This window comes from Athene cunicularia (genome assembly GCF_003259725.1).
Source record: "Athene cunicularia isolate RWA chromosome 6 unlocalized genomic scaffold, athCun1 chr6_part1, whole genome shotgun sequence".
Classification (NCBI taxonomy): domain Eukaryota; kingdom Metazoa; phylum Chordata; class Aves; order Strigiformes; family Strigidae; genus Athene; species Athene cunicularia.
The window spans coordinates 3018769-3033979 of NW_020799105.1; the positions used below are offsets into that span (position 1 = coordinate 3018769).

The 15211-nt window shown below is 36.7% G+C and overlaps 1 protein-coding gene across 2 annotated transcripts in view; it reads right to left on the reverse strand.

Moving 5' to 3' along the window:
- ADK (adenosine kinase) overlaps positions 1-15211 on the reverse strand; it is a 285109-nt gene that overhangs the window by 269606 nt on the left and 292 nt on the right. The window contains exons 1-2 of one of the 2 annotated variants that reach the window (XM_026851591.1): positions 14475-14527; positions 8929-9003 (exon numbers count right to left, since the gene is read on the reverse strand). In XM_026851591.1, coding sequence (XP_026707392.1) covers positions 8929-9003; positions 14475-14512 — 113 coding nt within the window. In that variant the 5' untranslated portion in view covers positions 14513-14527. Of the gene's footprint in view, positions 1-8928; positions 9004-14474; positions 14528-15211 lie in introns of those variants that run through there. The other variant, XM_026851592.1, reaches the window with a different exon arrangement.

The window sequence follows — 15211 nt, forward strand, 5'->3', positions numbered from 1 at the left end:
GGAATGTCCTACTTTTGAAAACAAGTCAGCTACACCTCAGATGTTCCTGGCTACAGCAGAGATTTGTAGTTAGTGCTTTCAAAACAATAAAACGCTAGCAATTACTAAAGCAACTTACTCATACTAATTAATGTTGTATCTAAATGGTGGAATCTGTTGATACAATTCTACAGTTTGACATAGTTTATATATACTAGCATTGTCACTAGCACAAAAGCTGCTTAAGAAAGAAGTCTGGGATTTTGAACAGGCTAACTTTTGCAAAGGTGGTAAGATCAGCTGGGGTTTTTTTCCCCTTAAATAAAGCAGATAACTAATTCCCAGCCCATAATCCTCTGAAATGTGATTTCCAACAACTCCAAGTTTATGGAATGGCAAGCTAGATTAAAAATATTACAGACATTGAAATTGAAACCGTATCTAATCAAGACACACATCCAAATGCTTTGCCTAATGTAGACCAATTAACAGTTGTGTTCTGTTTAGTACTTTAGTTACTGTTTTGTACTGCTGTACCTAACATCACAAGCACAATTCAAAACCAAAATAGCTTCAACAAAATACACTAGAACACACTCTTGCAAAATGAATTTATAGCAATCAGATTTGGGGAAAGGTCTTCAACCTCCTTTCCAAAGAGCAGCTCAAAAAAAAAAGTTCCCGAGAGACACATGAGATCTTGAAACAGTTTGCTTCTACTGGAAGGCTAGGGAAATATAAATATTAGAAATTAAAAGATTGACATTGTAACTACCGTTCTTGTCTTGAAAACAGAACAGATAAGGTATACTAGCTTGAAGCCACATAAAACACGGATTAAAACACTTGCATCCCCATGTACCATTTTTGGTTTTCTATTAACTTTGTATCTGTTGTTGAGACTGCATGTCACCTTTACTTGGATGTGTCAGGCACTGAGTTTGGTCGTAGTTTCACTTCTCATGAAGGAAGATGACTATACTAGATGACTATCACTAGTGATAGCATAATTTTACAGTGATCTTTATTACCTACCTTCCTACCAGTGGGAAACTCCTGTGGCCTAAAAAGAATAAAACCCAGCCTCAACACTAAAGTAGTAAATAGTCTCAATAATGCAAGAACTGAAAAAATGTCCATGGTGGTATTTGTATTTCTGTAACTTCTTGCTACTGTTCACCTGTTACAACTTGTCATATTAGGAAGTCATATGCTCCCCTTTATGCTTTGTCATGTGCATCTCAGATTCTTGCACTGGAACTTAATCACTTTTGCTGTCACTTCCTGACAAGGGAACAAATACAAGAAAAAATAAAATCACTGGAGCACTGGAAAAATAATCACCCAAAATTGTTTAGCCATAGTTCCCTAGTCTTCATGATAGTAAGACAGACATAAACCCACAAGTTTAAAGTAGAACCAAAAAAGTTAAGATAATTTGTACATCCAAAATAATTTATCAGCTTGCAAAGACACAAAGCTTTTCTGATGCAATTTTTGAGTTGTCCTAAGACATATAGCGTTGTTTTACAGGACGTGGCACAGATTCAAAATCAGGACCTAATGGTATAGCAGGACACACAGCACAAAAAATCTACATCAGTTACTGGTAAAACTCAATTGAAACTCATGATAATATTAAAACAAAACAAGGCATACAACACTTTCACTGAAATACTCTATTATCCTATTAAAGAGGGAATCAAGGATTTGTAAATGAAAGGTATTTGTTCCCAGCTCTGCATTTGAGCAGAACTTACTAAGGAACTGCAGGCTTCATGACATCCTACAGTCTACACCACAGACTTGGGTCTCTAGTAACTGGAAGTATTGACTGTTCTGCCCTGACAAAAATAAAACAGCACTCAGAGAGCTGATTTACCCTTTTCCAGCCCTTGACTAAGGGAAAACAAGAACACCGGTAATTAAGAGGAAGACAGGCTGCCTCCACCCTCTCCTGTGGCCACAGCAGAGACCACAGGTCCAATCCTCCAGAAAGGACAAAGACAAGAAGAGGCAAAGCACAGAGCAGGCCTGGACGTGGTTATGTGACACAGAGCACAGGTATAGTATCAGGGATCACCAGTGGCATAAGCCCCTCATAACTTAGGTTACAGTTAACAGTAACACCGACGTGGTATCTGCACACTGTTTGGGAATAGCAAGTTACTAAAAAGAAATACTAAAATCCAGTATTTAACTTCAAAAGGAAGGACAGAAACCCTCTCATCTTAATACGTGGGAATTTGGGAAGAAAAGCTATTGAGATTGCAAATTGCCTCACCTGAATGAATCAAAACCAATCAACTAGTAATGAGCATTATAATTCACTTAGATATCTAATTTTTTTTAAAAAAAACTTAAGTTTTTAAAAAGCTAAAGATATTCCAACCACTGCAAAAATGCTATTAAAAAGCTGTCTTTTCTAAGACATGACAACTCAACTTCATCTACACTGAAAGAACTAAGAATATGACAAATAAGAGTTAATTTTTGACTGGACTTTTCTTCAATTCATGAGTCATCAAACTGTTTCACTATATTACTATAGTAACTAGAAAAATTCTAGCCTTTCCTATGCTGTTGGAAATTTTTGTTGGGAGAAGCAGGATGGGAATGGAAAACAGTATTAAAATTGCATCTTAGCACCCTGTAATTAAGAATGCCTGCAACCATACGCAGAACATGAATCACAGTTTTTATCTACTGTATCCTAAATAAAAATCAATCTTGTAATTGTGTAATCAGGAAACTCAAAGATGAAAAGTTTTTCAGTACAAACAGCAAGTACCACTTTCAAAGAGAAAGTTTTACCATCTAGTTTTGGATTGAAAAACCCAGCTTTTTCCATCAAAGACATCTTCAGCGAGGGTCTTTTCATTTAGTATTATAGTCTAGTTAAAAACAGAGACACTTACTTAATATTCATAGAGCTCTTTCACTTAAAAGTTCCTTGTTCTAGAAGTTTTGTTAAACAAATTTTCACTAGGGAGTGGAGGAAAACACTGGGCAAGCATTTAAGAAAGTGAAAACATACAATAAAGAGATAACAAGGAGTGGAATATTTCTTATTCATTAACATCTTACATTTTACAGGTAAATAAGTATCTACAAGCTGTTCTGTAATCATTGCTCAAGCTCAGTATATCCTGAAAATATCACAGCTCCTCAGGCAAAACTCTGTCATTGCACAGGCAGAGTTTTCTAATAGCCTTTTCCAAATGGAGCTTAACTAAAATTTTTCATTCATTTAAACTACACATTTAACTAGACACACTCGGAGAGATTATCAGGCTTGTAGTAAACTCTGATTATGTTGTCAGGAATGCTACCAAATTTATGGGCACATTAGTACCGAGAGGACCTTCTTAAGGCATTACCCTGTTTTTGCAAGCAAACACTAAAGTTTTTATAATTTACCAGCAGTCAGATGATGCAATTTGGCTCAACATTTTCAACAATGCTTCAGACCCTGAGATAAGTGAAATTGACTTCCACGGTACAACTCAAAAACACAAGGCAAAAATAAACCTCTCAGTTGTTCAGCTTCTCTGCCAAATGAGTCAATGCAATGGATACTTTTAGTAGAAAACTTTGACAAGGATTATTAAAACAATGGAACATTATGTAACAAGCTATCTTCTAACAACAACAACAAAAAAAAACGGTGGTGCAAATTTTCAGGGACACATTCTGAAGTAATTATTATGTACTTTGCACACATTCAGCACTGTACAGACAGATTACAAAATCCCCCAACTCAAAGCAATACAAAACCCCATTAACCTGTCCCAGCAGGTTGATGAAGCACACAGAGTCAAAGTAAACACATTAGTAAAACTAAAAAAGCTGTAAGTTTAGGGTTTTTTTTCTCCACTTAAATCTGGCAGCAAAGTCCACATCTGCAGCTTGTACATTCTTTGATCCTGCAACCTCCTAGCACAGAATCACCACTCGTATTTCTTAGTCTTCAAGCTCACTCATGAAGAGATTTTGGGAAAGGCCTTGTTTTGCATTGAAGCCTTAAGACTATGTGGAAACCTGAGTTTGGTGAACAAATAATCACTTCTGATTGTGTAAAAGCTACTTAGTCCCTTAGACACTTTATGAGAGTTAACTGCATGAGTGGTGTTTTGATTTTTTTTTTTTTTTGCTATAGGACATTACAAAGCCTTCTGTTAGATACGAGCAAAGGTAACAAACTGAAAATGTTAAGAATAACACATGGTAGAATGTCTACAGTCACAGCTACATAAACCAATCTAAATTTAATGCAATTAAGCAGACGTTTTTCATTTCAACTGCTTCTCAAACCCTTTCCCTTAATTTATAATCCAAATTCCCATAAGAGCAGAAAAAAGATCAAATATGTACATCATCTTCACTTCCATCACAGTAAGCACCAAAACACCCTCAAACAAGAAAGTTTAGTTTCAACATTGCTCTGTTAGTAAAGTTTGTGCTTAACTAATCCATCACCCGTCAAAAGTACTCTGCAGTGAGGAAAGGTAGAGAATGAACAAACATCTCAAGATGTCCACTAATGACCCAACAACTTTCAATGCTGCAGACAAGTTGGTAGCACACTGCAGGGGATCTATACCCATACTTGTGAAATTACAGATCAAAATGACAGCATTTCTTCCTTCAGTGTGATGATAATTCTCTTTTCAGATATTAACCATCACCACCTCTCCAATATACACATACTCAGAAGAACCCATTCATTCTTCCTCTCCCATTTCTTCAAAGCTGTTTTTCCAGTGAAGAGTAAAAGATTATAAACCCATTTCTTGGTTTACAGATAGTTTGTATTTACAACAGTGTCACAGATAAGGCAGGAAAGAGAACTATGAAGCAGGCAATACAGCAGGGCATGAAAGCTATTAAAAACTTTAGCACCTTCAATGAACTTGTGCAAACACTGCCATAGACCCTGATTTTAAGGAAGAAAAAAAAAAAAAACCCAAACCACAAAACACACAAAAAAGAAGACTTGGCTGCTTTGACAACCAACAAGTAAATCAAATAGCAACTTGTAATCCTGGACAATGACAGTGACCAAATAATCAGTTGGGAGATGACAAATATAATGAAATTTGACATCCAGACTAGTAAACATAGCCCACTTCATGAGATCATGGCTCTGGCAAAGAGCCCAGGAAATAAGAGAGAAATAAAACAATAAGCATTCTTAAACTTGATGTGAGAAATATGACACATATCATAATTTTACCTATACCTCCACTCCTTTTTAAGAGCATGGACTGAAGGATATTTATATGCTTATACAGGTGCTGCCAATTACAAATATTTTCCTTGCCTTCCCAGGGCTAATCAGAGAAGATACAAGGTTTTCACATATTTAGAAGTTCCAATACTAGCATAATAATTCTGTCAACATAAATTTGTCAATAGTGTTCTTTTCTACCTCCTCAATTCATGCAGTCATAGACACAAATGCTGAACAGCAAGAGAATTGTGTGAACACACATTTCTCAACTGCTGGATGTGTCCTTGAGGCGACAAGTAACAACCAGATCTCCAAAGCCTAAAAATTAACTACAGTTAGATAAATGTCAAAAACTAAATATTTGCAAAGCAGAGTGCTACAGAAGGAGCAATGAAACAGATGCCATCTCCTAACTTTTAACAGCAGGACACTGGCGGATTCACAGGAGTCAGAGTACTGAGTTTCTACGGAGTCTTACAACATCAACATGTTAATTCGAATTTCTTTGTTCACTTTATTAGAGTTTAATATACATAGTGTAGATTAAGTTATTCTTAAATGCCTGTTAAAATTCACTAGGTAAAGGAACTATTCCTTAAATGTCACAGGTAGAACTGAGTACACCAAAAGTTTTAATGAATACCTTTTAGCAAAGTTACTTTCACAGATTAGCATAGCTATAGTTAGCAATTCACCTACAAAGCATCAATCCTTTTTCTGTTCTTTCCCCTGCCACCCATAAAAAACTGCTCTTTGAGCAAGTATCTATATCCTAGAAAAAATAAAGATAAATACTGTTAGGTTATTGAATTAATGCAAATTAAATTAAGACCTCCCCCCCCCCCCAAAAAAAAAAAAAAAAGAAGCATTTCTGATATTTGTTTCATGCAGATACCCAGAAAAAACAAGGGCATACAACAGACTGCATTTACTTCAAGACTGCTATCCAGCTCTGTGAACAGAAACTAAAGTGGCTTTGGGTACCACTAGTTTCGAACAGTGCCATCAACACTGCTAACACTTTTTCAGATTTTCTCCCTGTAGAGAGACAAGAAATGAGACCCTACCTGATAGAAGCCAAAGCTTCTCTGGCTCGGGTAATGCTAGGCTGCTGGTGTGGTCTAAAAATCTTGCAGCCACAGTGAAGCTATGTCGTGATATAAATTAAGACCACCTCTCCTAGAAATAGTCTAGGAAAGACTTAAAGCTTTCCAAAGCTTGTCAAGAGAGCAAAAGATTTTGGATTAAACCAAAGTCCACCTTGAAACAAGGGTGACAGGGCGGTGCTAACAACCCAAGCCAAAACCACTCAGCCAGCCTTCCAATACTGGTATTGCATGGCAGCAAGCTCTTTTGAATCTGCCAGGGGTAGGGCTGCATTATGTACTTATTTTCAGGTTTATTTATAACATGGGTTGTAGGACATTTAAATATTGTTAAAAAGGACCACTTGAGACTTCCTTCTCAATCTTATGCTGTTTCCATTTGCATTTTCTTAATATGAAACATTAAGTTAACTAACAGTTACAAAAATAATCTGGTTACAGAACTCATTTTAATACTCTCGCATTTCATTGACAATATACTTGCTGATTTAACTTGCAACATCAAATCCTTTATTCTGAACAAAGGTATTTACTTTTAAAACTGGTTATACAGGAGAGGAGGATAACCTAATGTAACCAGTGAAAAAGTTAAATTATAAAATTCTTATGGGTGTTTACCTAAATTCTTTCCTCATTTTCCTAAGCTACCTGCTCAAGTCAGAGCCCAGCTGGCCTGATGGCCCCATTAAACATGCCCATCCAGGTGAAGAGGCAAGAGATCAACTCCAGAGCTACTTGATCACTGCCAAGATACCAAGAGCTGACGCTACATGGCTAGAGATGGATGCACCTCTTCTTTGACAAGAAGAAACAGAGTCACTAGGCTGGTATGATGGACAATTTCTCTGTCAAATGATTCACAGTCCTGAAATATCTATGTTCTTACACCTCCTGGCAGCACTTGAATCGATAACTTCATTGTAGCAGTTGTTCTACAGCTAGGCTTGCTATTTTATCTCCCTTCACAAACTGAGGAAGCGTGGGAGTGGATTCTCATTTAAGGAAGCACTGCAAAGGTAGTTGGACTTAAGAGTAGAAACATGCTTGTCTGTTAAATGGACGACTATGCATACACTTATAAATAGGGAGCTAGAAACACAATCAGGTACATGTGAAGAAGGTAGACAAGCTTCTCAGTTTTCAGATTACCACCAGAGCTATCACACTTATCAGCTATCAAACTGCTGTTGGAGGACTGCTTATTGCTTTAAATAATGCAATACTCCCCAAAGGCATTTTGTCAGTAAAGAAATGCTCACAAAGCATATGCTCTTCCAGGAGATAATTTAACTTGTCCAGCAGGACTCAAATTTCAGTACATGAGACTTCTAATTATTAAATTTAATTCTGCAGAGCAGATCAGGTCCAGTGAAAAGCACAATGCACGGTTGCAGGATTTCACTGCTGGAATATAGATCCTACCACCTCTTGTGTCAGCAATTTATAAGGATTAGCTGGGGAATATTTTTGGGTTGGGGGCTAAGACATTACTTATGTTCAGAGACTAGTTTTCAAGTTATTTCAGTAAAAGCACAAGGCAGAGAACTACATCAGAATAATTTACTTTTTCAGAAATCGAGTCTATGTCTTGAGTGTTCAAAGTTCCAGATGTTTCTGAGATTGATACACCCCATTACATTCTTGTCTTTTGCTTCCAGCTTATAATATCCATTGCAAAATGAATTACTGCTATTATTAAAGGCTTCAGAACAAAATATTTGTGGCCGACAATACACATTCACAAATAAAAACACTGCACCTGTTCTTTATTTGGTGATGTGAAATTTATTCTTGATGCAGTATTTCCATTAATAAGAATGACTAGAGAAAAAAAATAATCATTAACACTTTAAACATTAAAGAAAGAATTCTGAATACTCTGAAAGATGAAATCAACTTATTGATTGCTTGCAAACAAGAGAAAGCAGCAACAACTGGAAGAAAGTGAGCTCATGCAGAAGGATTTAAAAGCGCAACTATATTTTACATCTCTTGAAAAGACACATCTCTAAGCTGATCAGAGAATGAGTAAACAATGACAACAGCAATTCAGTGATATGGTTACATGGCTGGTAGCATTAACTACTAGGCTTAAGCAAGATAACAGACCACATGGTAAGAAGTGGTCCTGTTCTTGACTGATAAACTGGAATATTAAAAAAAAAAAATTACACTTGCACAACTTCTCCTGGTGTTACAGAAATTGCTCATTTGCCCCAAAGTCATCACTGAAGAGCACTGTAATAGTACGTCAAAAGGAAAACACTACTCATACAAGAGCTGCCTACATTTTACTGACATTGATGATTGCTTCCAATTAAAGGCTAGCAAAGACAGCATGAAGGGACTAGAATAAATAATTGATAGAAAACAAATAAATACCAAAACCACATGAAAACACTGAAGCTTTTCATTGACACTACCACCACAGCTTCATATGGCTTCTAGCTAATCAAATGACTGATACAATGTTGGCTTCTTTCAGAATAAGGTCAGAATCCCACAGGGATTACATTAGCATTACACAAGCAGGTAGTCCTCTGTTTATTTATAGGCATCATTCTGGAAACAAAATTGACATTAAAAAAAAAAATTAAAATTAAGACTTACTTGTCAAGGAAGTCTTTGTCCACAACTGCACAGATATCAAGCAGAGGATTTCCCATTCCAAACAGGACATTTTCACTGTAAGAGAATCAATTATTTCAAGTTAGCTTAGCACTAGTTTATTGTTGCAAGTAGAATATGTTGAAGACTTCTTTTTATTAGAGAGAAAAGTTTTTCTTTAATACAGCTAAAGAACAAAAAGATACAGATTTTGCCCAGTATAGTAGTTACATGGAGACCTGGCATATAAACAGAGTCAAATGTGATTGAAGTATCATCCTACAATAATCTTCTTTGACCAATATACAGACTGCAAGCAGTCAAGAATATATGAAGGTATACATTTTGTTAAGCTATCATTCACTCAGATAAAGAATTAGAGCTGCATAACACATTCTGTAGTTTTAAAGGACTACGTTCAGGTTGTAATACCTGATTTTAGACAGGGGGAGCATCAGACCAGATTATAAAAATTTCACTGAACAAATTTAGTTGCTGGGTTTACTCTGCTAAAGACCAATAATTAACAATTTAAGTCTGTTTTAATAAAATGAAATTAAGAGAACATGGATTCTGCACTGTCAACCATCTTAAACAAAATAGTCATCTACAGATACAAATTTATGTACTTTTTAATAAATTTGAAATTCATTACCATGACCTCTGCCACATAAAAACAAGACAGCAGAGATAGGATAAACAGCTGGCTTTAACTTTTTTTTAGATTCATTCAGAAACCATGTGTTATATTTTCCTGAATAGCATGTATTTGGGTGATAATGCAGTAATACCAAAGGATTAGATACATGGCCCAGTGTCAAGTAGGAGTAAATGCAGCTGTTCTCGAAGGCTGCCTAAAACTACATTCAAACCCATTCCTTGCTAAACTAACACCTGCTGCCTCCAACTGGCAAGGCAAGCCCTTGCTGTAGCCACCAAAGGTAGCTTCAGTACGACCATCAAATATGCCTGCCTCTTTATGTTTCTATCAAGTATTTGCAGAGGGCATTTCCAGCATACTCTCTGCATCTCCATCCCCCCAAAAGTACTACTGTAACACTGGAGTTGGATCCAAAGCTTATCTGCAGTTTATCCAAAGATGAAAACAGTGTCAGCTGAACCTCAAAGAAAGTGAGTTTTCAATTGTTCTGGCCCATTCAGAGCAAGATAAATGTTTTAGAGACCCAACATCTGCCTACTAAATGACAGATTTCACTAATTTCTACTTAATAGGATAAGAAAAAAGAACATTAAACAAGCAGAAAAGGGATGGTATGGAACAATCTCATGAATTGTGTCCAACAGAGGTTGGAAACTCATTCACTTACTTCCTCTCACAACTGCTATGAAAAGCCCTTAGCTGACAAACATTCATCAGATTTGAAGCTACTTGCGAGAAGTAGAGTCAAACTTCTTCCACTTTACAATGCCACATTAGTTTCCATTAAATGCTAAATTCTGAAGTCCAGAAATGAAGAAGTGGAAAACATGATTATAACCTTGATACTGACACACAGCAAACCATGCTTGAAGTATCCGACTTTTTGATCTAGCTTTAAAGACAGGCCTTTACAGCCCATTTCACTGTAAGTGAAAAGCGGAAGACACTGCTTTGTGAAGATGAAGCCAGAAATCCAGCTCACTCCTAACTGAGATGGGTAACATCTGCTTAGCAAAAACCTATAAGACTCACTAAATACTTTTGTCAGTGTGAGAATAGCATAACTATGAGTTATATCTAGCTAGAATAAAAGATGAGGGAGAGACAGATGACAGTTAAGAAGACATGAGGATAAAGATTGGAGTTGGAGCCCCAGGACAGGACATTCTCTCCATTTTAAAGGCTAAAGGTAGTATTGCAGGAAAATGAATGAACAGGTCAGAATTCTGAAAGTGCTGAATGCAGATTTGTCCCAAATCATATGCTCCTGTACCTGATGTTTAGCTGATTCTCTAAATTTCTGTACCTGATGTTTAGCTGATTCTCTTTAGCTGATTCACATTCTGTGAAACTCTACACATCAATAATTTTATACCTCCACTTAAGAAAAAAAAATGCGTATCATGGATAACTTCTATATAAGACAAGTATCAGCACTTAAGTGTACGGTATGTCAGAAAACAGCAACTGTACTTCAAAAACTCTCTCAAATACAGCTGACATGTTGAGGTCACTACCTATGAAGAAGACACCTTGTTCAACAGAAAAGCAAAATAGAAGCTACCAAACAGTTAACAAGCTGCAGGCTTCAGAACATACTGGTCAATATACTTGAAGAGCACGAGATAAACTGGTTTTGCATCCACAGAAGCTCTATGAAGCCAATAATGTGCATACAAACTCCTAATCTGTCAGCAGCAGCAGGAACTAGCACTTTCAGTGCCATTTAACCCAGGCAGCTCTCTACATCACATACAAGTCCTCTTCCGTCTCCAAGCCCTCCTTCTCCCACAGCATTTTATAATCACCCCCATTCAAGCACTCTAAAGGCTCTGTAGTAGGGTGCCATCCAGGATGGAAAGTTTTAAAAGCCAAGGTAGCTATCACTAGTCCAGTAAATGTATGTTCAGAAACATTTCCCTGAAACTTCTGGGCAAACTCTCCCCAACTTCAGCACAGTTGTTTCTCAGAACCAAACGTAGGATAGCAGAACTTGACAGCTTTTCAAGTACATAAAACTTTGAGTACATTAACTCTTAGATGTCTATGAAAAGAGACATACAAAGGTTTTAACACTCAAATAATTTTTGCAAATAATCTAAATACATGAGCTAATATATACTAATAGCTAACTTTGTGTTTTCAGTTAACATTGGTTGCTTCAGCTCAATGTTTGAATTAACTAAGTCCTAAAGTACTAGAACTTCCATGCATAAAACCAGGTATTAACATTCCATTGGCAAAAAGGAGAAAAATCCATACACTCCGTTTGTACTGGAGACTGTGGTTGTGTCATTCCTTAACTGACTCTGCATTTGCAAAAAATATCTTTCTGAGCAAAATGGGAAGAGTCTAAACAATCTCTTTCCAAGTCACAAATGTAAAATTTAACAAGTTTAAGCAGACATTTAAGATCACCGCTGTGATCAGTGTTTTCTAACACAAGTTTTGTGAACCATGATCTGGAAAGTTCAGTGTATCTACTGTTAAAGAGAAAGATCTGGCTGTGTAAATCCATAGTATCCATAGTTCAACATGATAAATCCAACATTGGCTACATTTCAGTGCAGCACAAATAATCTTTTCCTTCTTGAAGAGCTGCAAAGTATCTGCCCTGTTACACTATTGAGCTTTTTTTTGGCACAACAGGAGGCATAGCAGCTACTTGGCTACAGATTGCTCCTCTGTAGATATAAATTAAAAAAAAAAAAAAAAACAAAAACAAAAAAACCCCACATATACTCTGTAAAACCACATACCTTAAAAGCATAAAATTAAACATAATATTTAGGATCCTGGAGAATGCTAAATTTACAAGTCTCCAGAGAAAGAAACTGAGATATTAAACTGTTATCGCACCAAGTTTAACGCTTTCAGCAGTACATGTGAACCTTACTAGCCTTATGTTTGCTGTTCAGTCACACTGGACACCTGCATTGATTAAAATTTCACAGATTATTTCCAACCAACTAGACATAAAACATAGTGAAAAAGCAGGAATAGTTTCCTGAAACATGAGATTTCACAATACATAGGTTATTTAGAAAATACATCCCCCCACAGACAGAACAGACACTTAGGTACTCCACAGCCTCCTTGACTCTCTCCAGTCCCTCCTCTTACATGGAAGTGCTGGTATTTAACCATCTGAGAAGAATGTTGTTGATTAATGAAACTAACCTATTACAAAAGAATATTTGGCTAAACTCTTCAAAAAATATGTGACACCACCTCCACCTGCACAAATTAAGGGCATATCATCACTATGTAGGTGTGTGTGCATATCTATGTGTACACAGCCACAGAGTACATAAGTATATGAACAGTGTATCTACCTTTTACACTCTAGAAATAAGACATACATATCTAAAACTTGTTTGGACATAGAAATACACTAGAAAGCAAAACTACAGCAACAACGGTAAGTTACAGAAAACTTGGATGTACACTGCATTTGCATTGAAACTCCTGACAGAAAGCAATATATTTTGAGTTTGTCATTCAACTTTGACTAGATAAAGTGAGTTGTAATTTTAATTTCAATCAATGTAATTCATTACATATAAATAAATCTTCACCTTCTAATTATGGCACTTTGATTGGAGATTGCCAAGACGATTGCTTTTTCACAAGCAGCTAGTGTTTTCATATATTACTCTTATCACAAGTTACAGAAGTAATTAAATAAAACTGAACTGGATGAAAACAAAACAAAAAAATCCAACCAAACAAAAAACCCCCACATCAGTACTGAGCTACCCTTCAATCCTTTTTAAGAAGTCAACAACATTAACTGCAACTGAACAGTCTGGAAAGCTGTGTCCAATATCAGAGTTATTAATTACTAACGCTTAACTGTAGCAGGCATTTTTAAAAACACAGTCCTATTTCACACTGGCTGCTGAACATTAGCAGTACTGTATCTAACTACCTCATAATACTGTTATCATCCTGTGCTGCTGTGCACTTCAGTGGAATAGCAACATCAAAATATTAATGAAAGCATATTATTGGTTACTGGCATGTCTTGCTTAAAAAAAAATCCTGCTATTTCATAAAAAACATTTTTTTTCTTACTAATTGTTACAAAAAATTTCTCATCTACATAATAGTAACTAACAGTAAAGGAAGACATGTTGAAAATTTCATCTTTTTTATTGCTCTATAACAGTCTCATACCGCTGTGCAACTGTAACGCACACTCAATATTAAATTCTTACGCCAAGACATTTTACAGTCAGAAAGTCTTAATAAAACATGACTGGGACACGTGGATGTCCCAATTGCATGATAGCCAGCTGTATGCCTAGTCTTTAATTTACGGTTTTGTATAAGGGGTTTTTTTTTTGTATAAAGTTTTGTATAACCTTTCATAAGGTTTTGTAAGATCTAAAATGGTAGTATTTCTATAGGGTTTGACTATGCCCTTAAAAGTAAGCCCAAATGAGACATGTTCTAAAAGCCTGTTCTCAGCATACCAGTTTCAGTCAAAGTTAAACCCCATATAACAAAAGATTTTAACTTATCAAAAATCATTTGTACATGTCATTAAAACAAAAGAGCAATAGTACCAGATTCATTGCATTTGAATAAGTATAAGCCCTTGACTCAGAACATCCTTCTCTCATTCCCCTTACCTACCCAACAGAAATACAAGTGAACTGGGTAATGTACTGTTAACCATAACTTGTTTGACACTAAAAGCACCTCTGAACTATTATTCCATGATTCCAGAGTTCAGACAATTTCCCTTGCATCACTTGTCAGCAAATGACTTTAGCATATAGACCATAAAGATACAAGTAGCATGTAGCACTGCTCACATGCTTTCCTTACTTGGGTATTAAGTAAAGGCAGTATTTGGCTAAGGAGTTACATGTTTACATACTGACTTAGAGGAGTCTCTTCGGTGAAGATTTCATTCATTATGAAACTTTCATGGTCTTCTAGAGTGATCCATTCACAGGTTCCAGCTTAGAAGCCAAGCCTAAAAGCATTGGCCTTATGTAATCAAGACTGCCGCAGGAAAAAAAACTGTTCTGCCACCACCCAGCTCCTTACACAGCTGTGCTAACTCCAATAGTGAGATACTACTGCAATTTCAAAGAGTTACCGTCTGTACTCCTCGGTCAGAAACAGTGTGAAATCTGATACACTTGAGTTTTGAGGGTGTAGGAGACGCAATGGGAGAGTTGCCTTGAAGGATCATTGAACTTGGAGTCTGTAGTTTTAGGCATTTCTGTTGCAGTTAATCAAAATAATGACTGATCAAAATAATTACATGACGAAGGTTACCAGCTCACTTCACAATACCGTCCTGTTTTAAGATGAAGTGCTTTAGGATACAAAACTGGGCAAAATAATTCCCTTCACGCATGTCAACTGTCATTCTTCAGTTTTCCCTGACAGAGTGACACCGCAGCAGCTCCAACAGGCCGCTAAGAGCAGAGCCCGTTACTATGACCCGGCTTCTCAGTATCTGGGGTTCATTTAAAATTAGGTTCCGGCCACGGCACGCTACAGCGATGCTTTAAGGTTCAAACGCGGCTGCCGGAGTCCCAGGAGAGCCGCCCTGCCACCACCACGGGCGGGACCCTGCCGCTGCCTTTGACCTGTCTCTTATAC